We start from the raw sequence: 26208 nt of genomic DNA, 5'->3' as shown, positions 1-26208 counted from the left end.
CGCTGAGCTTTCCAGTGCACCAGCTTTTCACCTGTCCAAGGAGTCCTAGCACCCCCCGTCTCAAGTAACAAAGGATTGACTGTAGGGACACTTCAGTCCTAAAAAACATAATTCAAACCCCAAAACAAAAATATGAAGGGGAAATGTTTGCTCTTTATTCACTTTAGGAATACTGCGTACATATTATTAAAAAAAACCCAGACATTTGTAATACAAGTCCCTAATTCTTAGCTCTCTGCTGGAGAATACCAGGAAGGGTTTTTTGTTGGTTTTTTTTAAAGAATCTGGCAATATAGTAGCCCAAGTTGCAGATCTTCCTTGCCTCCAAATAAAGAAGCCTAGATAAATTCTCAGCTTACCCCTCATTTAAAAAAAAAAGAAAAAAAGAAAAAAAAAAAAAGGCAAGGAACAAATGCCTTTTCTTATCATTTAGTGCTCAGTTCCACAACCAGTTTATATACAGAGAGCTTCATTCCTGAGACCACATGAATGAGGCTCACAATCAGAGATTTAATGGGAAATACAATTGACTAGCTGCTGTGAAAACGAGAAAACTATTTACTTTGTATAATGAACAAAGCCAAAGTTGTTCTACCAGTTGCAAAGGCAATGAAGCATTTGCAGTTTGAATTTATATCCACAGAATCCTTTGATTTTGGGAAATTTTGCATGTGTTACAAAACAACAGGAGTTGCCACATGTTCCACACTTTCCAAATCTAGTCCTTATTTAGCTTTTTTAGTCCTTATTTTAGTAGCTATAGAACCATGAATTCAGAAATCTGGGTTTTATGCTGCTAGTTAAAAGACAAAAAAGCTCTGTGGGTTCTGGCTATGAACACTCTTTTTTTTTGCAGTTTTCTGGTGTATACCTACACTCTCTTGCTTTATGCTTTACAGCTATGCCACTTTTGAGGCAGTTTCTTAACTGCATGACTTAAGTATCTAGCATTCATTTTAATTGTTTATTTTAATATCATGGTCTAGCTATATCCTTATTCACTATGATGCCTTTAAAAATACTAATTTATGAAAATGAAATAATAGTGAAAAATGTAAATTTTTAAAATTTACCCAAGTATTACATTAATACTGGTTTCCATCCTATGAACTAAGATTTGTTTATCCACAGTAGAAGCTGTTGGTGCTACTGTGCAGCTGCTGGCATGAATTTAGTTACCATATGTTGCACTACCTTCTTAAGACCCACTGAAGTGGCAGTTCAGAGGAGACTGTCCAATACATGACTCTTAAAAGTAACTTACCTGAAGAGGTTATTCTTCTATTCTGATTACATTACTCTGCTGTGCTGTAAAAAGAAACTAGTAGAAAATAGAACTGGAGAGTAAGACAAATATGACTGACAAACAGGGAAGCGTAAGTATAAAGGCATCAGTGATCTTGGCCATTTGAGACAGGGAAGCTGACAATACATGAGCTAACTCATTTGGATGTGTTGCTGAGAAAATTGTGAAATTTACCTGCACTGGGCTATTCTGAAACATATATAACCTATGGGATCAGGAAAAAATATACAATCAGGATGGGATATTCAGATTACTGAAAAGCAAGTTTGACATTTAGAGTATTCAAACTCCATTTGCTTCCATGTTCTTTGCAATCTGGGAAAAATTCTGCCATGAAGAAGAGTGCAACTAGGTGAGTTCAGTTGATGGTACAGAAAATCGGGAATTAAACTGCAATGCTGCAGAGACTGTTAGCAATAATTCAAGCTGCTATTTTCAAATTAAAGGATGAAGTGGACGTAACTTTGCTTCATTCGTTTCATAGTATTTTTTCTACAATCTCAATGCTAATCTACCTGATAGTGCAGTATTTTATTATGACTTTTGCATCCGAAAATTACATACATTTTAAAGAAATGTAAAACAAAAGACAACTACAATCACTCAGAAAGTTGTTTGTTTTAAGGTACAGGGTTCCAATTTCACTAAAAGGAAGGACTACTTTAATTCCATGTGTATTGAGACCTTGTCTCCAACTACACTTAACAAACACACCGTAATAAATTTAAAGAACCAAACATCAGTAGAAGCTAATCTTCCAATAGAGACTAGTTCTCTACTACTGAAATTTGCATTTTCCTAATTTATTTAAAAAAAAACAAACAAAAACAAACCAAACAAAACCAAACCTGGTCCACATACAAAGTAAAATGGGTAAAAGTAAGTCTAAGCTGAGCAAACATTGTCCTTTTTATTCAGTTCCAGTTGTAGCGGTCTCTTGGAGGTAAATCATAATGTGTTCTCTCTTCCTTTTCAGGTCCACAATCTAATGGCAGACCATAATTGTAATCAACTGTTACCACTGGTAATCTTTTACTTTGTTCCATCTCTCTGGTAGATTCACCTTGAAAAGGTTTTCTTTCATAGTCTATTGAACTATCTTCTTGGTGTACAGATGAAGATGGATGCATTGTTCGTGAAGAATATGGTGCAAATCTGTTTTTTCCTCTACTAAATTCATCTGAGGGATGCATTCTCCTATTGTCTTCTGGACAATTTGGTTGATTACTGTAAGAAGAACAAATAAGACCAGTGAAATTCTTAGAAATTAAACAGTTGATTCATTGTTGGTGGCCACCATTAGAAATTAAACTTGTGTAACCTTGAAAGAACAATTCAGATCCTCATTCTTGTTTTTATCCCCTAAAATTAAAATCCTCTCTACTGGTTGTTGCAAACTTGTTTATATTAATTTTTCAATTCTAGCGATTAAAATTACAGCTCTTTATAGTAAGTAATTCTACTAGAAGATGTTTTGTTTCCAGTGCTGTTTCTAATTAAAATTCCCTGTTTACTGAGGGTTTCTTTACCTAGGGGCCATTTTTGTTCCTAAGCCCATGTTTTCATTTTTGTGAATAACATGTAGTAGTAGTTCTCTAATACACAGTCTCAACAGGCAGTAATATAGTCTGGATTTATATCTCCAAATATTTTAATTATTAATTCTTCTGCAATAGAAGAATCGCTGTCCTACAAAACACATATGGAATGATCTAAAAATGCATATACAATATATATATACTTTTTGTTTTGGATTCTCTTTACTCTCAAGTACGTTACTTCCTTTGTAAAATAAGTGGTGTACAAAGCCAATTCAGAATAATCTCTGTAATTTTAAAATCTTCTCCCTCACTGAACCATAGACAAATTTAGACTGGAAAGGATCTCTAGAAGTACCTAGGGCCAGCTGCTCAAAGTAGGTCTAAGGAGATGAGTTTCTGCATGGCTATGTCCAGCTGAGTTCCGAGTATCTCAAAGGATGGGGATTTCACAGCTGCTCTGGGCAACCTGTTTCAGTGTCTGACCATCCCTCACAGTAAAACTCATTAGTTTGTTGTAGACAGCAGTTAAGGGTTTAATATAGCACCTGTGTTTTGCCTTTTTGCTTACTGACCATAGCTTTTCATATTTTGTAGTATGTTAGCTTAAACTGTGCTTGTCATGTCAATGACTTATGTCAGGGATTCTCAAACCATTTCATAATCACACTCAAACTCAATACAGACGGACCACAAATTAGTCACCTTATTTGCTCAGTGTTCAGATTCAATGGTTTAAACTGCATTTAAGCAAAAATATTAACATCAATTTTTATATTGTGCAGTTAATGTTTTTTTTTGTTTGTTTGTTTGTTTGTTTTTTTAGCTGGGAAACTGTGGGAGTAACAGTATAAAGGTAAGTCAGAAAACAACGGATGAAATTTGACATTTACCTATAACTTCTGTTAAAGTCATCACTATCAGACCCGTAATCTCTGTGAAGTGAAGGAGATGAGGAGAAATGAGGTTCTGGTACATTTTCATGGGAAGAAAAAGATTGACTTCTGTAAATAACCGAAAGAATTGCATGTTAAGAAAAGTACAAATGGGTGTAAGCTTTTGAAAAATATGCATTTATCAAATGAGATAAAAATCTTTTTACTTTTAATCAAAATTTACTTAAAAGTTTAATAAAAACTATGTCAATTGTATTAACACCTCAGAATGGTATGCTTCATTGTAACGATATAATATCCTCTGTTTCAGCTGTACAATGAAGTGATTAAATTGAACTTTACTAGCCCAACAAATAATCTGAAATACATTCTGAAATATTAAAAATATTTTGAAATATGATGTCAGAATCCAATAGGTTTACTAATAAGTGATGTATGTATTTGGGAGAAGATGATGCAAATTCAGAAGCAAAAGGATCTCTAACAAATTATTAACTCATGGAATAAACAAATGCAAGTCAAACTTCCTTGTAGCATTACTGTTTACCTCTGTTTGGCTGAGGGCATAAATAAAATTTCATATCAGCTTCTGTCTTGAGGATTGTTTTTTAAATTTAAGTTTCTATAAAGAACAAAGTGGGACAAAGAGTTTTGTTTCAAGCTGACTCTAAAAAGGTAAAGGAAACACATAAACTTTAATTTAAAGAAGCACAACCTGCTAATTTAGGAAACATTGACTTTCAAAGCTGCAACACTCCAGCTTACAATCAAACCCTTCCGTAAGTCAAAATAAAGAGTTAACTAACTGATCATTTATATATGATTTTAAAAGGATGATTAATTGATTTAAAATTAATTTATTTTTTAAAATTAATTTATTTGACATTTAATTTAAAAGTACTGAGGTTTACACTTTTATTCTCTAATTCTGGTCTTACAGCTCCAGGATGCTTTACCTGTCTGAACACCATTCACGTGGCAAGTCATCGTGACCTGGATGATCACGAAAAGGTCTTGGCCTTTGTCCATGCCCTTTATTAACATAATCAAAATCTTTTAACTGAGTCTGTTCCTGTAAGTCATCATAAGGCTGATGGTCATGAAAAGGTCTACGTCTTTGTCCAGGACCTTTATTATCATAATCTTTTAGTTGCACCTCTGTTCGTAAGTCATTGCGAGGCTGGTGATCATTGAAAGGTCTCGACCTCTGCCCACGACCCCTGTTAACAAATTCAAAATCTCCCAATTGCATCTGTGGCTGTAAGTCATCATGTGACTGATAGTCATGGAAAGATCTGTGTCTTTGGCCAGGACCTTTGTTGACACACTCTAACTCTTTCAACTGCATCTGAGTCTGAAATTCATCATGAGATTGGTGGTCATGGAACGGTCTTCGTCTCTGGCCACGGCCCCTGCTACCAAAATCATAATCCTTTGACTGCCTGTCTTCTTGCAAATCACTGTGAGATGGACAGTCAGGAAAAGATCTCTGCCTTTGTCCACGGCCTCTGTTAAATTCAATGTCCCTCGATTGTCTCTCTGCCTGTAAATCATCATGAAACTGGTGTCCATGAAAAGGTCTCAACCTTTGTCCAGGTCCCTTGTTACTGAAGTCTAGGTCCTTCAGCTGCACATCTTCTTGATAATCATCGTAAAACTGGTGATCAGGAAAGGGTCTTCGCCTCTGTCCTGGTCCCCTATTGTAGTCCCAATTTCTCATCTGCATTGGTGCTCTTAAATCATCCTGAGTCTGATGGTCATGAAATGGTCTTCGTCTTTGTCCAGGTCCCTTATTAATGAAATCAAAATCTCTCAACTGTATCTGTCCTTGCAAATCATTGTGAGGGTGGTCATCATAAATTCTTAATCTTTTCCCAGACCTGTAAAGAAGTTTTTGTCTTAAATAGAACATCATACTTATAAGTGCTACAAGTCATTAATGAAAACAAGTTTTTTTAACTAAGAATTGATATGAAAGACACTGTAAATATATAGGTATCAAAGCTACTAAGAATCCAAACTGTAAGTAAGATTGTAAAACTTTCAATGTCATAGTAGAAGCTGTGACAAACATTAAATTGTAACTCCGCTTATTAAACAGGCAAAAACAGTGGTTCCAAATTCATTAAAAATAACTGCAGATTACTGTAGAATAATAAAGAAGGACAGGCAAAGGAAAACTCTAAGTTTTTTCAAGTGAACTAATTACTTACAGACTTCTAATAGCACACATTCCCTTTCTTTCCCTTATCGTTTCACTGTTTCATCAAATTCTGGAAGTATATTTTGCATGAGTAGGGTATATTCATAACATGTCTTTTAAATTAGGGTATCTGTAGTATTTTCAGTAAGAAACAATTTCCTACGCTGTGTTTATTTTGGCTTTTAATTCCATGTTTCAGCCTATTACCCCTGAAAATCTTCATTTGGGAACCGCTCTACAGGTCCTTCCATTGCATGTGGTGGGGGAATAATATCTTCATCTGAATCCCATACATCCATTCCAAGGTTACTAAGAAGAATAAAAACATCACACATAAGCTTCCTTTTTTTACAACATACCATTGAGAGAGAAATAAACAACATAAAATTCTGCAGTTTAGAATGACAGAATTTTTTGTTTGTTAAGTTAAATTTACAGACATTTGTAACTTAGCAAATTTTAATCTTTTAAATTTATTTGGGGAAGGGCTGCAGGGAAAGCAAAGAAAATACCTAAACTTCATAAACTTGGAACAGCATCCTAAAAGATGTGAGACAAGCACCATACCTCTTAAAAAATCTGACACAGGACTAACTTAATCATGCACAGATTCTAAAACAATGATAGCAGTTAAACAAAGGGCATTCAATTAAACTAAAAATATGCGAATCATTCAGGTATTATTTTAAAATCAATTTACTGCTACAAGATATCATTGGCACAAATAACTTGGGAAGATGTAAAGGTTAGCTATTCTTAGGTGAATAAGATAAGCATAAAATTCTTATACACCAGAGATACAACTACTATGAACAGAGGAGTTGAGAACGATCTTCCACTTCCCCATACTTTTTTATTCCTAAAGCTGTTGTACTTTATTTTTTTTTTGAAGTATCTGGTTCTATCCTGTCAACAACAGCAGGTAGATCATAGAGTTTATTAAGAAACCTTTGCAGTGGTTCCTTTCAGCTTATACTGAGAGAATACAGACTCAACACACTTGTCATAGTATGACAAAACTGCACCAATGTTCAATAGTGGTTGTCAGATTTAAAAAAAAAAAAAAATCTTTTGAACCATATAAATTCAAAAGATGAACAAAGGAAGCATGCTGCACTTCACATTATGCATATGAGAACTCTTACAATATATGTGTAGTTGCATATTAAAGGTTTAAGAGGGGGTTAATTTTGGCTTATGACTGGAAGCGAACTTTTCAAAATACCAGTAGACATACTGGAAAATCTTAAACATACAACTAAAAACTTTTGTTTACCTTCTCATTGGTTGTGTTCTGAGATCTGTGAGATACACAAGACCATCCATGCGATGACCTCTGGCATCACCAAAAGCTAAAGAAAAAAGATAGAAATCTAATGAAATGTGCTCAAACTGAGCCACAAAAATGTGAAACACAAGTTCCTGTTCACCATGAGATGCTGAATTTGAAACAATTCTAACTTGACATGAAATACTTCAGCAAGCTGGCAATATTGCAGCATTTTTTTTAAACAACTGAAACTAGTAATGGTAGAAACCTATGACTGAAAACCCTTCAAAGCAAAAGGAAAAAAAGGATTTTAAGCAGCTGAAACATACTCCTACTACGCTGTCAATTTGCTAAAGCTCAAGCGTTGCCTGGAATAGAATCAAAAGTCAGAGAAAATCTTCTATGGAAGCCAGCACATGAAATAACCATAAAGATACTAAAATAGAATTGTATTTGTGAATACAATTGTAGTAATTGTGAATTACAACCCAACACGTGCCTTAGTTCAAACTGTATAAATACCTTGGATTGCTGCCTCTGGATCCCAGCCTTCAACATCTATAAGATATCTGAAGAAAAATATGATTAGAATATTGTCCCAAAGGGATTACAGATTAATATAAGGACACTATCTGTTGTGAACAATGAGTTCTGGTTTTCTACAACCCTTACCTACATATAAGGTAGCCAGTTCTATTAATTCCATTAGTACAGTGAACGCCAATGAGTTTCCCTATCAAAAAGGAAAACACAGTCTTTAATAGTTCAGAAAGTGAAATTACTAAAAAAATTAGTGAAAGACAAAAAAAAAAAAGCCATACTTTTCTAGCAAAGTAATGATAAATAATGCTTGCTATTTACAAAATTATACTGTCATGCCTGTAAAAGAACAGACATGTTCAGATTTTGTCTTCTTCATGCTGGATCTCTAGCAGCAGTTAGCTCACTACTACCAAACCTGTGAAGACTGAGATTAACTCTGCAGAATGTAGGAAAAAAGAAAGAGGAGTGATGATAGGTAAAGTGGTTGGCCTCAGCCAGAACTGCAGCAACAGGAGAAGAAGAATGAAATATGGTTTTGAAAGCAGATCTAAACAAGGAAATGTAAAATTGAGGAACTTAACTCACAGATTCTCATAAAATTTTCAAAAAGGAAAAAATAAACATAATACCCCTAGTGTCTAGGAGTATGAAATACATTTCTAGAAGAATTCATTTAACTGGACTAAAAATTTGGATCATTACCGGGATGAACCATAGAGATAAGGAATTTAGGTTCGTGCATGGAGAAAGGAAGTACTCTAATGGGAACCAGTAATCTCTAAAGAATCTTGTCTTTTTTGGAAAGGTTATACTAATCAGCTAAAGGCTAAAAACCAGAATAACTTACTATTATTAGGGTGTTTCAAACGAGGTATTTCCAACAGAAGTAAGGAAACACTAATGCAGTCATGCAAGGCACTGATAAAACCTCATCCAGACTATTCCATACAATTCTAATTACCCATATTTAATGAAAAAAAAATTGAAATATGCATAGAAAGGGCTACTATGATGGTCACAAAAAAAGTTTATGAGAAGGAACCTAGGAAGCTTGTCTTATTTAGTCTGCAAAACCAAATCTGAGATACTGAATTTAATAACGGGCATGGATAACAACAATACTTAAGGACAAAGTTGGCATAAGAATAAATGTATATTGACTGATGGAGAGTTCTAGATGAAAAACTTTAATCATCAGAAGAACAAAGTTGTGGCAGAGACAAAGTACTGACAGACAGTCTTAGAAATGGGACTTTGATAAATTTCTGAATCAGATAAAATATAACTGTTTGCCACAGAACAAGACAGTCACATTGCCACATAGGTTTATTATAAGTTGGTGTCCTAACAATTCAGACACTAAAAAACCCAACTTCTCAAAAATCATATGTAAGAACAATCCTGAGAAATTTTAGGGATAATCTAAAACAGAGGGCAAGCTACAAGTAAGTTAATATAAAAATGAAAGTTCTCCCAACTCTGAAGTTACATAAAACCTGCCAAAATGGTCTTACTAGCTGGAACTGCAGGTCTTCATCTAGTAACAAATTAGGAATTGATTCTCTCAATTCTGAGAATCAGAAATAATTAGATTGAAATACAGACTTTTCTTTGTCACATGAAAAATCACTACATCAAGGCCAGAAGACAACTAATAATTTCCAAGTAATTTCCTTAAGCCAAAAAAGAGCAAAGGAAGAACTTACACACTAATTTCCTGAGCAAGGACAAAGGCTTCTTCTTATACCTTTTAATTTTCCCAGCACTTCTAATTCAGGTTCTCATACCTGAGATTTAGGTCAGAGCTCTTTCACAAAACCGAGTTGACCATCTACAGCAAAACCACAGTTATGCTCTACAGCAAAAACTGTATGCACTTGGGCAGTTAATATCTCTACTTTCTCACAGAAAACGCCAAAGCAACAACAACAAATCACATGAAAAAGCTTGAAAGAATGGTCCTCCAATATTGGACAGACAAACAGTTAAAATCTGCCTACAAATAGTTATTAGCAAGAAGGTAAAAGCTGCAAACAGGCTGTAGCAAAATACATGCAAATTTATTTCCACAAAAAGCGCCTTATATGATCTCAGCAAGAACTGTACTATTGCATAAACACTAAAACAGCAGCAGATCCACACTGTGGCAACATTGACACTGTGTCTGTATTAAGAATTGCTAGGATATGAGGGCAATAATGGACTCAATCAAAAAAATGCTACGTCAGACTAAATGGACTTAAGTTGCTCACATGTATCAGTGCCTAGTGCCATCAGAGAAACCCTGTGCCATTTAGAACATCCATAAAGGGCTGGCAGCTACAACACTAAGCTGATGGTAGACAACTTGGGTGAGACAGATGAAAGCCTTGTTGCAGTTGCTTTGACACATAACAAATATAATACTATTAGGAATGGCATTAAAGTTACTAGTCATTCTTGAAAAAGACATGTTTTGAATGCAAAAAAGATATGTAGTGCTTCACATGATGTATCTTATTATGATAGTAAAGTGGAAAGTGCTATAGAAAGTCTGAGATCCCTGGTGTCTTAAATATCTATTGAAATTAATAAATGATACAGTTAGCACTGAAATAAAATTTCATGTTTTTTACAGCATAAGATGCTGATACTTACCATTTCCCGCATTTTCCCATAGGAATTTTCTGACCCATTTTTTGAACTGTAGGATAGTAGCATTATCGGGGACTTCAAGTCCAACAGTATAAAGTTTCTTATACTGCACACTTTTAGGTAAATCCTTGCAACAAGAAGAAGAAAAAAAAAAAAAAAAAAAACCAAAACGGTAAAAATTATCGAAGTCTTGCATCAATGAAAAACCGTAAACAGTATCTAACATAATGCCGATGTAAAACAGTAGTTCAAATCCTGAGTAGAAACTTCTATAGACACTCTCAGAAACTACCATTTACATTTCCATTTTAAAGACCTGATCTCAAACAAAGAACAGTTTCTACAGAAGACTTGTTTATCCCTGCTAATAAGGTTAATTAACTAAAGAGACCAGATTCTTGTAATTCTATTCTAACCCATTTTACAATTATTAGTGATTATTACTTATTTTGTGTCTTCAATAGAAGCTAAATGCTTTACCACAGAGGAAATAACTCCTTCTCCCAGCTAGTTGCATTTGTGGCTCATTTGTATCATGGTAAGTCAGAGTAATGGATACAGACTACTGGAGACACAAAATAAGTCTAGATGGCTCACTTGTCTATTCCAATTCAAGGTAAGCAGATGCATAAATACTTTAAAACAAAGGTTGCAATAACTAATTTATTTTGTTATTATGCTTATATTACCTTAACTTCATAGTATCGTGTGGTATAAGTTAAATCAATAATTAATCCAAGCTCCACATTTAGGGCTTTCATTGCAGCAATTAAGTCTTTTGGTGTAAATTTCTGGGTTGGGGTAAGTCTCTGGTTAATTGCCTACAATGAAAATGAAAAAGAAAGATTTTCTTTTTAAGTTCTCATAACACGACATTTGTAATATTCAGCTGTTTTAATTAGGACTAGGAAACATCAGCATTCAAAAGGGAATGTTTACAATATCAGAACCATATCCATGTATCATATGGAAAAAAAAATGAAAAGGAACCAAATAAAAAGAAAGCAAGAATTTGTTGTGTATTCCTATTCAGATGAAAACGCAAGAAATGTGTGAGAATTTCCCCTTGTACAATGTTAACAAACATTATTAAAATAAGCACTAATTTGATAGATACAAAAATCCTGCAAAATGCAGCACGTACATACTGATTAAGTAACTAAACCTCAGCAAAAAGTACACCACCACAATCCCCTTTCCCCCAAGCATACTTTGTCCTGCACAATAACACAAAATTAACAGCGGATTTCACATAAAACATTAGAAGTTGTGATACAAGAGTTCATTTCTCCTAAAGGTTTAACTTTCTCCCCACAAATGTCGTGCAGACATTTTTAACCCTGCTTCATCTCTTGGCAAAGTGTACTTGCATGTCACTTAGCACTGGGAAATATTAAATAAGACTAAAATACTGTGACTAAGCAAGCTGCTTGTTGGTGGGTAATGAATAATTAATTTAATTTGACAGAAACAGTGGGAAAAATGTTTACTCACCCTATTGTAGCTCTGTTTTTTGAAATATGTTCTTCACTCTAGGTATGAAAATGCCTCATATACGCAAGGCTGGATTTTCTCTGAATAGTGCGCTTGTCCATTGTGAGAGCCTTTTGACACAGGCTCAGCCACAACCAAAAAAGACAGTGGCAAAAGATGCAGCAGCCTCAACCACCTCTCAGTTCCTTTGTCAACAAGAAATTCAAGCAGACTGGACTCAGAACTAATGAAAAGGAAGGCAGCCACAGACCACGTACCTCTTAGAACCACAGATGCTATAGGATAACTAACCATTCCTTCTTTTGACTGTACAGATTATAATTTAAGATGCTAGCAAGCACTTATCTCGAGTCTGGAAACAGAGACAGGAAACCAAATTAAAGAATAAACAGCAGCACAGTCCTATCAAAGCTGGTATATGATTAGGAAGCTCAAGCTAAAAAGAGTAGGGTAGAAAGCGTATAGAAGTATTCAGTCCTATGTATTTCAGATACTGGTGCACTGCTGAAAACACAGTGGACGTTGCTGAGGTTCAAACAAAATGAACAAGAGTCAGTTATCTCACCGCTATTCAGCAGTGACTTTTAGCAAAACCTGACACTGAACTTACTAACTTTGAGGTGCCAACAGCGAACATGCAAAAGGTCTATGGTAGAACATGAAAGAATTTTTTCTTCTTACTATGTGAAGTCCCACAAACTGAGGTGGAATACAATTTTCAAAAATAAGATACCTTGAAACATATTACTTGATTGAGTAAACAGTTAAACGTGTTATGAAAGACTAAGTTTTGAAAGACTATTTGGAATTTTCTGAAAAACTCCTGCTGAGTATTCAGTAGTTTAGGTGTTTAATTGGGCTCTGAAAATGTGAGAAATCTGTATCAATTCTAAAATCCTTCTAGGGCATGGGAAAGAACTTGCCCAGTCCTTACTATACTACAATGTTCCTGTTAGCATTACAATGATGATGTGAAAGGAAGGACAGAAAATCCTTCCAAGTAAATCCATGACCTTAAAGCCTTTACTAGCAGCACATCTTCTGCTAAAATAACCCTTGAATCTTGCAATACTGAAAATATGCTTTCTCCCTTTGGGTGAAATCACCGATCATCAATTTCCTAATAGGTAGTAAAGAAGGAAAATGCTGCATATTTAAGAGGTCTGTTCCACCAATTTAATAACAGGACTTCTGACAAGACTATGACCAATCAGGTCTTCAGCGTTTCCAGGCAGATTTACTGACCTCCACCTTCTTTGCAAAGACATCACAGTTTAGCTAGTTATGCATTTTGTGTGTATTCTGCCACAAACTCCACGAGCTGCAAGCACAGTCTCTGGCAGACTTGTCATTTCTATACCTTGCATAGCTGAGACTGAACAAACTGAAGGGACAGAAATGTTACAGATTTTGCCTTCTTGGGTACCAGACTTTGTATCTGGCCAACTTCAAAGACAGCTTCACAGAACAGGGATCTATACCGCAGCGAGATCAGTAGGACTCAAAGTGAGCAACACACTGGAGTGCCTACTTGTGATATATTGCTATAAACATTCTCTGGGAATGTCTGCCCTTTTCAAGGTCTCTGGTGGAGCTCCTTCCAGACTATCACAGGAGCTACAGGGGAAGAGTAAAGTTAGCAATGAAGTATCTTCCTCTGAAATCTGGAGTGACAGGGAACTGGAAATATACACACGGAACAAATCCTGCCTAGAATAGTGCAGCTATGCAAAAAACTGGTGCTGGATCAAATGGAATTACAGGAGCAGATGATGCAAAAAATCCTCTCTCAAATACCTCAATAGCAAATAAGCTAATTATAAATCTACTGAATTTCATATTCACTGCTAGATCTCTCCACTGGCCGTCTTTGGTAGAAAGACACACGGCTGTTGTACTATCAATCAGTACCACGGAGAACATGACCAATGTCACGTATGAGATCCTTGGTGTCAAAGGAACCAAACCATCATGCTAAAGCTGTAAAAGCAGCTGCAGGAAGCAAACCCTGCAAGCATTCCACTTCATTCATCGCTGATAAAAGTGAACTGAATGGTGGCTGAACATGTAATGTGGACTAATATACCCAAAGAACCAGATTTTTTATATGTGAGTACTAGAGTGCAATCTGTAGACTACAGCTTAGACAGAATATTTACTCTTAACTGCTAAGGTCACGCCTAGCCACTAAACTTTAAAAGAGCTTAGAAACTTTTATTTCCTATGTATCTGAAGCAAGGACTTGTAAGAGTTAATTTATACAGCACTTGTGTTAATTTATACAGAAGGGCAAATTTGCCCTATTTGCCCTAATTTACCCTATGCCTCAATCCACCAAAGAACTGAAGTCTACAAAAAAGCCTTCACATTTTGTATTGTCACAAAAAATTAAAAGATCTGACACAGTGTATTTAATAGATTAAGATGGCACTCCATGTTAGTAAGAATCTAAAGGAAGTGCTAACACATTAATAAAAGAAATCTATGGAGACTTATTTTTTAAATATACTGCATTCCTCCAGATCACTAAAGTTTTTTGCTTATGAAACTGGCAATCTGAATCAATAATTTAAAAAGTACTGCAGTGGCTGGTATCCTTTAATGAGTGCTTGATTTCTGTAAAATTATATTTTGGCTTATATTGCCTAGATTGTTATTCATGTCATAATCCCTTCCATATGATTTTCTTGCAACAGTCATGAAAAGATGTTAAATAAGATAATGAATTTAGGCCACTTAATAGCAATCAAATGAATCATGCTGATTGGTCACAGATTTTATGATTTTTAAAAGATAAATGAAAAGAGTAACACCAAATATAAATTTTAAAAGAAAGAGGAAAAAAATACAGAATATTATGTAAAAAAGCCACTAGTAGATGACTGGAAGGGCTAAATCTGAATAAATTATTTTTTCATAAAACTTTTTTGAAGTTTGCATGAATATTCATGCTATTCTTCATTACTTTTGCACTGTATCTAATAGACCTAATTTGTAGTTACTTTTTATACATACCCCTTTTAAAGGTACTTTGAATGCAATAAATCTAGTTCCTGGTATAGGCTGTCCAACTGGTGTCAAACTCCGCCATCTGTAATGAAACAAATATTTATTTTTAAATATTTTCAAACTACATGATTCAACAGAAGACACCCGCAGCTTCACGTAAAACTTAAAAAAAAAAATAAAAATTTCCTCTTAGGATTAAAACTTTGGTAAAACAAAGCACAGAAAAATTATGCTCCTCTAAAATGATAACAACAGTTATTTCAAATTATGTGAAGTATCTTACAAATATCAGGCAAATCTGGTGCCATATTTCACACAGTTTGAATATAAGTTATTTCAAACTTCTCCAAGGAGAAAGCTATCACAGTTATCTTTTTTCTATGATAGGCCATGCAGCTACTAGCATAATATATTAAGATTTAGATTTCCAAACAGCAGGACCCAATAGTTCCTAAAATTCCTTAACCACATAAGCAAGAAATAATAACTGATGTGCACGAGTTTGAAAAAATTACGAACTAAATCCTGATATGTAAGTAAAATCTTTTTAAAAATCCATCTTCTGTTAGTAACCTGCCTGTTTCACCAAGAAACTAAGATCTTTTCAGAATAACTATAAAAATTTGTTATTATATATTTGAATAAAATTAATAGATTAGCATTATTTTGGGATAAAAGAAACAGGGAGTTGCTTAAAAGATGCTGGAAGAATATCAACAGGATATTGCTACAGCACTGATCAGGGCAGAAGCTTATTTAGCACACTACACAGCTTAAATAAAAACATTTTTATTGTTTGCAAGTCTAAAGTCAGGAGCCATAATAAAACGAATCTTCATTCTCTGTAGAGCACTATCACAAAGAAAATACTTCTTAGAGATAACGTGCACAATTGCTCTTTATCATACAGTAGAATTATGTCCCCAAATCTGCAATTATTCCATGAAGTGGTTTCAAGGTATGGTCAGGACATTTGAAAACAGTCTTTTTCCTTCCTTCTTCTTCAACTTCCAAAAAATTTCACCCCTCAACATGGTAGGACAGCATTTACAAACAAGCAGCACCAATATAAAGCAAAGCAGATGGGTAAGGTTCAACAGGTAAAAGAATATTCTTATATTATAGTTGGTGGAAACTTTTCAACTTGGCTGAATCAAACACTTTTAAAAAGTTGTCATATGCTTGCATCAATCATTTAATTAACAATGAAATGCAAAGTTTACTTTTATTAAAAATACAAAGCTTCTAGATTTTGCAAATGTGTTTACTTCATAATATGCTGCTTTTTCAAAGCAACATTCTTGACTGCGCTTTCTCTTGGTACTTTGAAAAATACAGAGAATATTCCATCACACCAAAACTTAGCAAAATAACCTACTAATATGAAGATTTGTTATAACACTCAAAATAATAGAAATTCCAAACCCACAAAGAACTGGTATTCACAAATTCTACATTGTACTGAAAAAACTCTTGATGCATCACATTTCAGAGATTTAATTTTTTTTTTTAAAAGCATGAAAAGCTTTATCTGAAGAGGAAAACAAATTAGTCAGCAGATCAGTTTTACCTTCAAAGAGGTAACTTAGTAAATTTAGGACTTTTATTTCTTCTCCTCATGTGAGGACAGATTATCTCTCTGACCTCAGAAGATGCAGCTGGATGACTTAAAATATACATGGCCTTTTTGCATTTTCAGCTTGTACCTCAACTATTAAAATACACAACATTTCATAAGATTCTTTAACATTGGTGCCCATTCACTTACAATTTTTTGAATTGTTTAAATTAATTGCTCCCTTTAAAGGGAGCATCCAACAGCTTCTAGATTCCTTTCTGATTTCCATAAAACCACATAATTTATGAAATAAACTGAATACTCTATTTTAAAATATTCTGACCACTGAGTGTTTTGCTTTGTTTACAATTCCCATATGGGACCATAACAAAAACTACATGTTGGCTGGCAAAATTCTCAATGAAATATCCATAATTATGATTGTTGTAGTATATAAGTAATAACATTACCATTCATAGATGCTTGCAAGCAACAAAAGAAACACTTATAGCATGGTGACTGGAAGCATAATTGATACTAACAAATCATATAACAATCTACTACATCAATCCCTTTAGCACTAACTTATCTTTTTTGTCTTCATCACGAGCTAAAGAACAGATTGAGGCTTACAATGTAGACATACAGATGCTTAGTTTAATGGATAACAAATGAAATAACAAAAGAGTAATAATAACTCATCATTAGGCAGGCTGTTGCAAACAGCTGTCACGTAGAAGATAGACACAAGGTGACAAGGTATAAGGGCAAGCTAGACATTAAATCGCTGAAAGGTGTTTACAGTAAAGCCTTTTACTAAATCCTAAATTATTGCAGGAACTTTGTACCTCATAATTGCAATGAGGGAACAAAAACAGTCTCCTACTTCATATATACTCTTAGCTTAGGATAGCTGCATACAGGGGGAAAAAAAGAGCACATTCTCAATCACTGTAGTTTGAAAAGCATTGCTCAAAAAAATTACATATCGTGTATCTTAGAAGAAAAGTGTTCTAACTTGAGAAGTCTTCCCAAGTGAATTTTCAAGCTTGTAAACTTTGGAGTCTGGTAGTTGTACACTAGTTGTAAAATAGGAAAACAAAAATCTGAGACTATGTTCCATTTATCCTAGTTTAAGATAGATAAATTGTATATGAATCAATTAAGATCACGAACAGTGTAAATGGACTGAAAATATTAATGAAGCTAACAAAAACCGCAACATAATGAAATATCTTAGTTGCAAGAAGTGCTCAGTTAAAAAAAAAAAAGAAACAAAATCTACAGAAAAACTGAGAAATCCGCCCTGTGCATGGTTCAATTTTATCTCATTCCCTTCATCTCAGAAAGGTACTAAATGCTGTGAACCATAATTAGATGTATACTTAATCTGAACTACTGTTAAAATTAATGACAAAATCAGGTTTCATACCAGCTCCTGCCTCTTGCTAATTTTAATAACTCTGGAAATTACATGTCTTTATTTAAAACAAGGAAATACTCTTCCTGCTTTTGCTCTTAAACTTCCAAATAGAATCAGAAAATGGGCTGTACCTAGAGATATAGAAACTAGTGCTGCAAATGCTGTCACACAAATAAACCACACAAGAATACAGTATTTTTTCTTCAACCTAGTTCAATTGCTCTTTGGTGTTACCTCTACCAATAAAATGTACAAAATGCTTTACAAAAGTAGGATTTAATCTGATAGCCAGCCATATTCACATATACATATTTATAAACATTTTGAGGGAAGGCAGAAGTAAAAAAAATCCCAACCACAAAAGACCATTACCTCATGTAGTAAGACAATTTAAAAGATGCCATAAATTAGAAATTCAGATCTTTTTTAACCTGCTTTCTCTTGGAAAATTATGAGTGGAAATCTACCATGATTATCATAACTACTAGCGATTATGAGCCAATAAGAAATGATCAAAAAAAGGCTTAAAAATCTTATTTTCTTTAATTAGCAATGTAACAAAGACTTTCTAAAAATTCTGAACTTTTTTTCACGTTAAGGGATCAACAGAACAACGCACCAAGATTACACAGCTTGTTTTCAGACCTTAATAAACTTGGGGTTTTATTGTCCTGTTTTTAAAGCCATTTAAATCCTCCCAGAAAAAAATCTGCAAAATCAGCAAGAAACGCAAAAGCTGCGGACAGCTCTATGGTAGAAAATGAGCAGAAGGCACTCTTCATCAGAAAATATAAAGGGTATGTGTTCCATGTTATCTTTAAAATTATATTTAAAAAGGAAATTTCACGATACTGCAGCAGAACTAAAAATTATCTCAAATTAAAAACAGCAGATTGAAATTAAGTACCTAAGAGAGAACAGCACTTAAATAAAAAGTGACATATTGTGCACACATGATACATTTTCATTTACAGCTTTATTTTTCTAAGTTTTCAAACAGGTAAACAATCCATGGACTACATGCAGATCAAGACCTGAAAGTCAACAAAACATATAAATTAACCAATTATTTAACTATTTAGCTTTCGCAGTTCCCGCCTCCCTATCATGTTTTGTCTTCATCATTCCCCATCTACCATCAATTATCTCAAAACACAGGCAGAATTTTGCTTGCCGTTCTAAACAAAAGAATCACTTCTTGGTTGAGAAAAAGTGTTAAAATCAAACTAAAAAATCATTCTCCTTTCCCTCTGAAATTTCTGTGATGCTTGAATGGCTTCCAGTTAAATAAATAAATACAATTATTATTGATACTACAGGCTCTAGTCAGCTAATCTGTTAGAGGTTTTAAAGTCTAGTTTACATGAAAATGTATTACGCTGCTTATCCATTTTAATTTAAACCAAAAGCAAGCATGTTTTATTGTCTTTAATCTAAAAATTTCAGAGATATTCAGTAAAACAACAGAAAAGAAACTAGCTTCATGCATCCTAGTAAAAGTTTACAAGATATGTGATCTAGATTAACCCAAGAATCTAGCAGCAATATGCTTTGTAACAGTAGCAAGCAGTGAAATGGCCTCTGTTTGAGGACAAAAGAAAAAAACTAACAACAACAAACTTAGAAAAACACTTTTAAAAACCAAACAGGTCCAAGATTAATCAACTGAGGATCATCAACGGGGCCTGCACAGCAGCCTCCAGCTTCAAACGGCATAACAGAAGGCATTATAGAAATGACCATGATAAAGACAAGCTTACAGTAAATTTGACTAAGAAAAAATTTAGTATTCATCCTGAAGCCTCTTTAGTTAAGCTCAAAGGTATGTTGAATACCAAGATAATAATCCAAGCAAAGAACATTACAATAGCTATATTTTGCATAAATCTTGCTATTAAAAAACAAACAAAAAAGTGATAGCAAAGTTGTTTATGTAAGTTTTTAAACATACAAAACTGCATTTCAATGAACTGCAAAACACAGCACAGATTGTAAATATCAGTAATATATGTAATTATTCAACACAATTTTGAAATCTAGTTAAGAAAACTTTAGTCATCTGATAGGAGCATAATTTGTAGCTGTTAAAGTAAATCTTCCTATGAATCAATTCTAAAACTTAGAAAATTATACTGGAAATTATAGCTACTATATCCCTTAACAGAAATGTTAAACTAAAATATGACAAAACTGTGTTCCACACCTGGCTCTACAAAAAGTTTTAACTGAAGCAGATAAAATATGCAGCTGTATGTAATTCATACCCAATCATTTAAACAGACTGGTACCTTACTATTTGGTTTTTTCTGTGATTTTTTTAAAGGAGAAAAAATATGTTTCATATAAAGATATTATGTACATTTTTAATGGCAAGCTTGACAAGAAAGCTACTAAATAATTCATAGGTACAATATGATGGAAACGCTGAATTGGAAATAATTTGAAAGTTTCACGTCTTTAGTTTGTCAGATCTCAGTGACAGAGTTATATAAAAATATAGAGCACAGCAAACTGTCAACAGATACCCTACAAGTTCTTTATGGCAAAGCAGTTCGAACATGTTGGTCTTTTCTGAAGCCTAAAGCCACTTTAGATCACCTATGAAACTGATGTTTACACTAGCATATGCTAAAACCAAAAAGAATAAAATCTGTATACTCTCATACCTCTACAGAGTAATTATGGTATTTTTGACAGGAAAAAAACCCTTAAGTATAAAAGGAAGTAAGCTCTCTTATCTTACATTTCCATGTGTAACATTCAGTTCAGCAATAACGTGTTCCAGTATTCCAGAGTAAGAGAAACTAGTACTGAACTCAAGGCATCAATTCAGAATGATTTTCATCTAATAGTTAAAAATTAGTGTCAGTAAACCAGTGTAAATAGATATACATTACTCAAAAGCTACAGTGGGTGGAGAAGTAAGTTCAGAGAGCAATATCTGAAGCTATGCTTAACAATTCAAGTGTTTCTACAATTCTGGAGCCGCTCGTAAACATCTATGATTATGAAGCAGTTGTAAGTTTAGAACTTACCTGGAAAAGTGACTTCCAAAACACTCAAAAAAGGATAATTATTGTAACCATAGAGAAACTCAACTCTGAAATACTGTCAGCTGTAGCAAGATCATTTAGAAAATACTACTTGGAAACTCTCCTCCTTTTTATTGGCTACTGGTACTGCATGATATAGACACAGCTTTATTTCCCAAGTGGCTTCCATACCTCCATGGACACCAGATTCAATACTGTCCTGTTGAAGAAAAGATAGCCCTACAAAGACCTTGACACATTGTCAAGATAGAACACATACCGAACAGGTCCAAAGCGGAACGGAGGTAATAAAGCTCTTAATCATCTGTTACTACATAGATTTCTCACTTTGCTTTTCTTCAACCCCTGCAAGTGGGATACAAGTAAGTCATAGTTTGTAAAAGATAGTGTGGAGGTACAGCATGGGAGAAGAGCTTCCTTATGATGTCAATAAGTAACTGCATAGCTTTGCACTTGTGGTGGTGTATTGTAACAGAAAATACGGGCCTCCAAGTCCTATAGCAATGTTATAATTACTCAGGTATTATAAGAAGTAATTTCTCTCCATCCCACATTTTTAAACGCAAACGTTCTATTCCTGATGGTATGAAGCACTTTTACTTTACAAATAAACTCTCACTTTATGGTAACCCTTCTCTCCCATCCACCCTTGAACATGCACAATCAGTTATGCCATAGACTTCAACATTCCTGTCTAAATGCTAATGTCTAAACGCTGATGCTTTTAAGTCTGCACAGAAACAATTCAGTTAAACAAGTATGCTTATGGTGCATAGGCAGAAATAATTTGGGTTTGTCCTTATAATAAAAGGATCCCACTCCTGGTAGTTTTTTATACCATTTAATGGAAACATGCAAGAAGGTGACATTTCTGCAGATGCTTTTCAGAACTGAACCTGCGTTTATGAAATTATACCCACAGTAGGATTTTGGATGCTGATGCACAAACGTGTAAATCTGTAAAAACATCATAAAATTTTATGACTGTTATGTGACTTGAACTCCTTTTACTGGCTGGTTCTCCACTAAAATAGTACAGTATACAACTACTGAAGGACAATAGCATTTCAGACACTGTGAAGAACCAGAACTTGACTACATGGTGGAAACTGCAGTGCAAGGGGTCACTTGAATCCCTCTCTTATACTGATATCTCACTTTGTTACAAAATTACTTCTCCAGCACTGCTTTCTAGGATTGAGACTGCAATGGACACTGCACACCTTAGCTCTACTCCAAGACATTACTGGGAAAAGGGAGAAATGATTTTTGCTATGAAGGAATACAGGAAGTCTTACTTCCAGCCCACCTCCTCCTCTCACTGCTGGAGCAAAGACTGTGCAAATAGCATCAGATCAAACATTCAGGGATAGGGCTGAGCAACAGGGACACAAAAACAAGAGTGCGCCAAGAGGAACAAGGTACAAGACTGGCAGTGCAGATCCAGCGGCAACACTGGCAATTAATACCACTTTAACATTACTTTAAGCGCTGAGTACACTCAAAGTGCTGGTATCTAGCACAGCTGCGCAGTGCTATAGCACAACTCTTATATAAAGGCAACTTTAATTACACTGCAGACACAGTACTGTAAAAGACGACAGTAATTAGCTGACCAGTTTAAAAAAAAAAAATAAAAATCAGCATTTCTTGTTTAGTTGCACTATTCCTAGCTACTTATAACTTAACTGAAACCTCCAGTTTATTAATTATTATTATTTATTATCAAGTTATTGCTTTAATTAGCATAATGGAATTTGGATTAAAACTGTTAAGAACTGTATAAAGAATTGAGGCAGTAACAGAAAGACAATCTTAAAAAATGTCTGTATGTAGTATGACTTTCTTTTGTTTATCTACTACAATGTTTCTCTTGCAGTATCATTAAAAACAAACCAGTTGCTGTTAGATTTATTGCTATTATGATACTGTGATATGATTGAGGTTGTGCTTCCATAGTACACTACTGTCTGGACTGGTCCTTATGCTATAGTCTACCACAATCTCACTTCTGCTAACAACTATTTATGGGGCGAGAAAATTGCACGTGCAGGATCCCCTAGGCTAAAATTAGATTTCCTTAAGTCCTCTCCCAGGGTTCACTGTTGTTTTTTTTCCTGGTGTACTAAAATAATTCACAGTGAAGAACTACAACATGCCGTGCTAGCACAAGGATGACATCAATACACTGCTGCATGAGATTGGGAGTCTGACAATTCCTTAAACTCCTTTACTGCCAAAAACTCAGTAACTGTGGATGTCTAGCCTGATTTGTTAATAGTACCAAAAAGTAAGTATCTGGAGAAGCTCAAAGCACTTCAGTATCATGAGCTTTGTCAGGTGGTAACACTGACTTTGTAACTAATTACTCCACAGTAGATGTTTCTCTCCTTGAAAGACACACCATTATGTTTCCAATCACAGAAGCCAAAAGTACAGTCCACTGCTTCTTCCATACTTAAGAGAAGAAATGCAGGTAGCGTGAAAGATGCTCCAGTTCAAATGCAAGGGGGAAAAGAAAGGAGAAATGAGCACCCAATTCTCAAAGTTTTAGTAATAATTTCCAAGTATGGAGAAAACAAGGACAGTTATTCTTTCAGGCTTTCTGCATTACTGCTTGCAAACCTAACCCACTTTAGCTCAATTTTGTCCAACTTTTAACTGAAATTTCATAGAAACTTTCAGACAAAGACATGCTTAAATAGGTTTTCTTAAATTTTATTCTAATTTTAATCCTTGAGTTTGTCAGCTATTGAAAAACTTCGAAGTTTCTTGAAGTTATTTTTAAAATTTTGTTCATCTTTTGTTTCTATTTATTGCTTTTAGGCCAACATATTTTGTAAGAAATCATGCTTTTTGTATTTTATTGCTCTTCCTAAGAATTTTCTTCATAAATGTATTTAACACTTCCCCTGAAACCAGGATAATGGTTTCAGGATAAAGGATGACCCTTTCCTCAAATAATGTATAAACTGCAAGTTATTGTCCCAGTACAGTGTGCCTTTATATCTAAGCACACCCTCCAATCCAAGAAGCTTGTACTGATGTCAGCTAACACATGGGCTAAACTTTTAAACTTAGATTTTCCCTTTTTTTTTTTTTCCTTCAGTAGAGCTGGAGAATAGAACCGTATCTGTTTTAAATGAAATCATTCTGTGGTCACCATATGCACTCCCAATCAAGTCATAAGAAGGCCTGTATAGTGCATTTGGGTTTTTTTAATTATTATTTTTGCTGATAAAACATTTTTGTTGTCTTCTTGTGAAAAACAAAACCACAGGATGTTTCTGGACCTGAAGCCATGAAAATATTCCTTGATCACATGCATGCAACCACCTGCTCCCATCTTATCAGCTCTTCCCCAACTCCTAGTAGCAAACATCTGAGTAGTCAGAAGGATGGAATACTCTCCTATTTCCCCAGTAAGTATACACCTGGGGGTAAGAAGGTTAGGAAGAAGGGACTGTGTTTGGCTGATGAAGAAGTGTTCATAGACAGGCTGGAGCATTATACTCACCTGGGGGATGATGGGCTGGATTGTTCCTGTCTTGGAGAAGATACCTACCTTACCTGGCTGTAGGTGGTGAAGATGCTTGTGGCAAGAAAGCGCCTGGGGCAGTCAGCGCCCCTTCTCTGTGGGCAGGACTGTGCCCGCTCCTGCCTCTCGCTTAGTGTGAGGGATACTTACCCATCGGGGATAGTATTCTTCTTTACCATGCTGAAAGCAGGAGCAGGCAGAGCAGGAGACAGCGGTGAAAGTGGGCACTGCAGCAAAGGAGAGAGAACCGCGCAGTTAACACGGTGCTAATCTCTTTCTCCATCAGTGGGCCTTTTCACAGGGCTGACTCTCAAAATAAACCAAGCAGTCAGCTGGGGCTTGAAGCCATCCTGAACAAGTTCTGCAGCTGGCAAGCTAGCCTACTGTCTCCACTGCTACAGTACGACAAGAGGGAAAGACAACAACTCACCTCTCCTCTCCAGATCAAAGGAGAGAGGAGAGGCAGCAGGTTTCTCTCTAACTCTAGCAGCAGCGCTGCAGGGATGAAGATCTTCCTGGCAGTCCCTTCCGTCCCTCTCCTGTGGCTTGGAGCACTGTGTTCTGCCCTTGTGCTCCCTCAGCTACAACTCTTCGTCTCAACGAGAAGAAACTCCAGGCAGCTGTAAGAGGCGAGGCCGGCACCTCAGCAAGGGAAGGACCATCACCTGCCCCACTCTAAGCTAGACGGGTCCGATCCCGATAGATCCTGGGCACGGTCCGCGCCCGCCGATCTCACTGGGACGAGGGCTGGGAGGAGAGGGGCGAGGGGAGCTCCCCCCGGCCGCGGAGGGCCCATGTCCGCCGCTCCACAGAAGACGCTTGAGGCTGGCGTGGGCTCCCTCCTCAAAGCCGCATGTCCCCGCGAACGCAGGGAGCCCCGGGCAGGACGGCCTCCGAGGCCGGCTCGGGGCGCACTCTTAGCTCGGGGCGGCGGAGCTCGGGGGAGGAAAAAAGAAAAAGAGACCGGGCCGGGCCGGGGCGGGGCGGGGGGGGGAAGGGGAGGAGGTCGCGGCCCGACTGCGGGGGGCCGGGCAGTCGGCTGTCGGAGAGGGGCTGGGCTGTGCGGAGAAAGGGCGCGGGCTGCAGCAGGAGTCGGTAACAGGGAAAGGCCCGGGCGCCGGCGGGGCGGGGAGGACGGGGGCTGCGGGCGGCCCGTACCCTGACAGGATTTCCCTTGCAGAGGAAGGTTGCTGCGAGACCGAACGTTCCCGAAAGGGTCTCGACTGCGCCTGCGCGGCAGCCGGCCGGCTCGCCGGGAGGGGGGAGTGCGCCTGCTCCTCGGGAGCGGTGCCGGGGAGCGCCCAGAGCGCCTGCGCGGCGGCGGGCGGCCGCGGAACCGGGGAGCCGCCGGCCAATGGGGCGGGGGGTGCCTCTGCGCCTGCGCGGCGAGCCCGTGGGTGAAGGGGCGGGCCTCGGGGCGCGTGCGTCCCCAGCGGGGCGGGGCGGGGCTGGGGCGCACGCGCGGCGGCTGGTGGCGGGAAGCGGTGTCGGCGCCGCGTCGGGCGGGAGGTGGGGCGGCGTTGTCGGCGGAGGGGGCTCTGAGACGCGGCCGCTGCAGCGGCTGGTGGGGGTCGTCCGGCTCCTTCCGGGCTCCGTGCTGGGTGGGTGAAAAGAGACGGGTGTGCTTTTTGCCCGTGGGGGGTTTTGCGTCAGGTGCAGCCCTGGAGTTCGGGCCCGGCGGAGCCGCGGAGTGAGCCGTTGCCGGAAGCTCAGCGGAGCTGTGGAGGCTTGAAGGAGTCTGTG

General features: G+C 36.7%; 1 protein-coding gene across 1 annotated transcript; it reads right to left on the bottom strand.

Annotated features, from left to right (window-relative positions):
* Window positions 1-1822: 1822 nt before the first annotated feature.
* On the bottom strand, window positions 1823-25751 carry LOC309589461 (uncharacterized protein). Its single transcript, XM_082309649.1, has 12 exons — window positions 25624-25751; window positions 24616-24692; window positions 14900-14975; window positions 11080-11211; window positions 10394-10517; window positions 7886-7946; window positions 7736-7782; window positions 7220-7295; window positions 6151-6252; window positions 4697-5620; window positions 3738-3848; window positions 1823-2533 (listed from the first exon to the last, which is right to left on the bottom strand). The coding sequence occupies exons 2-12, from the start codon at window positions 24642-24644 to the stop codon at window positions 2221-2223; spliced, it is 1995 nt and encodes a 664-aa protein (XP_082165775.1). The 5' UTR covers window positions 24645-24692; window positions 25624-25751; the 3' UTR covers window positions 1823-2220.
* Window positions 25752-26208: the final 457 nt, after the last annotated feature.

Source organism: Platalea leucorodia (assembly GCF_965183815.1).
Source record: "Platalea leucorodia genome assembly, chromosome: 4".
Classification (NCBI taxonomy): domain Eukaryota; kingdom Metazoa; phylum Chordata; class Aves; order Pelecaniformes; family Threskiornithidae; genus Platalea; species Platalea leucorodia.
Note: the sequence above shows the minus strand (reverse complement) of the source record. Positions and strands in the feature narration are given on the sequence as shown.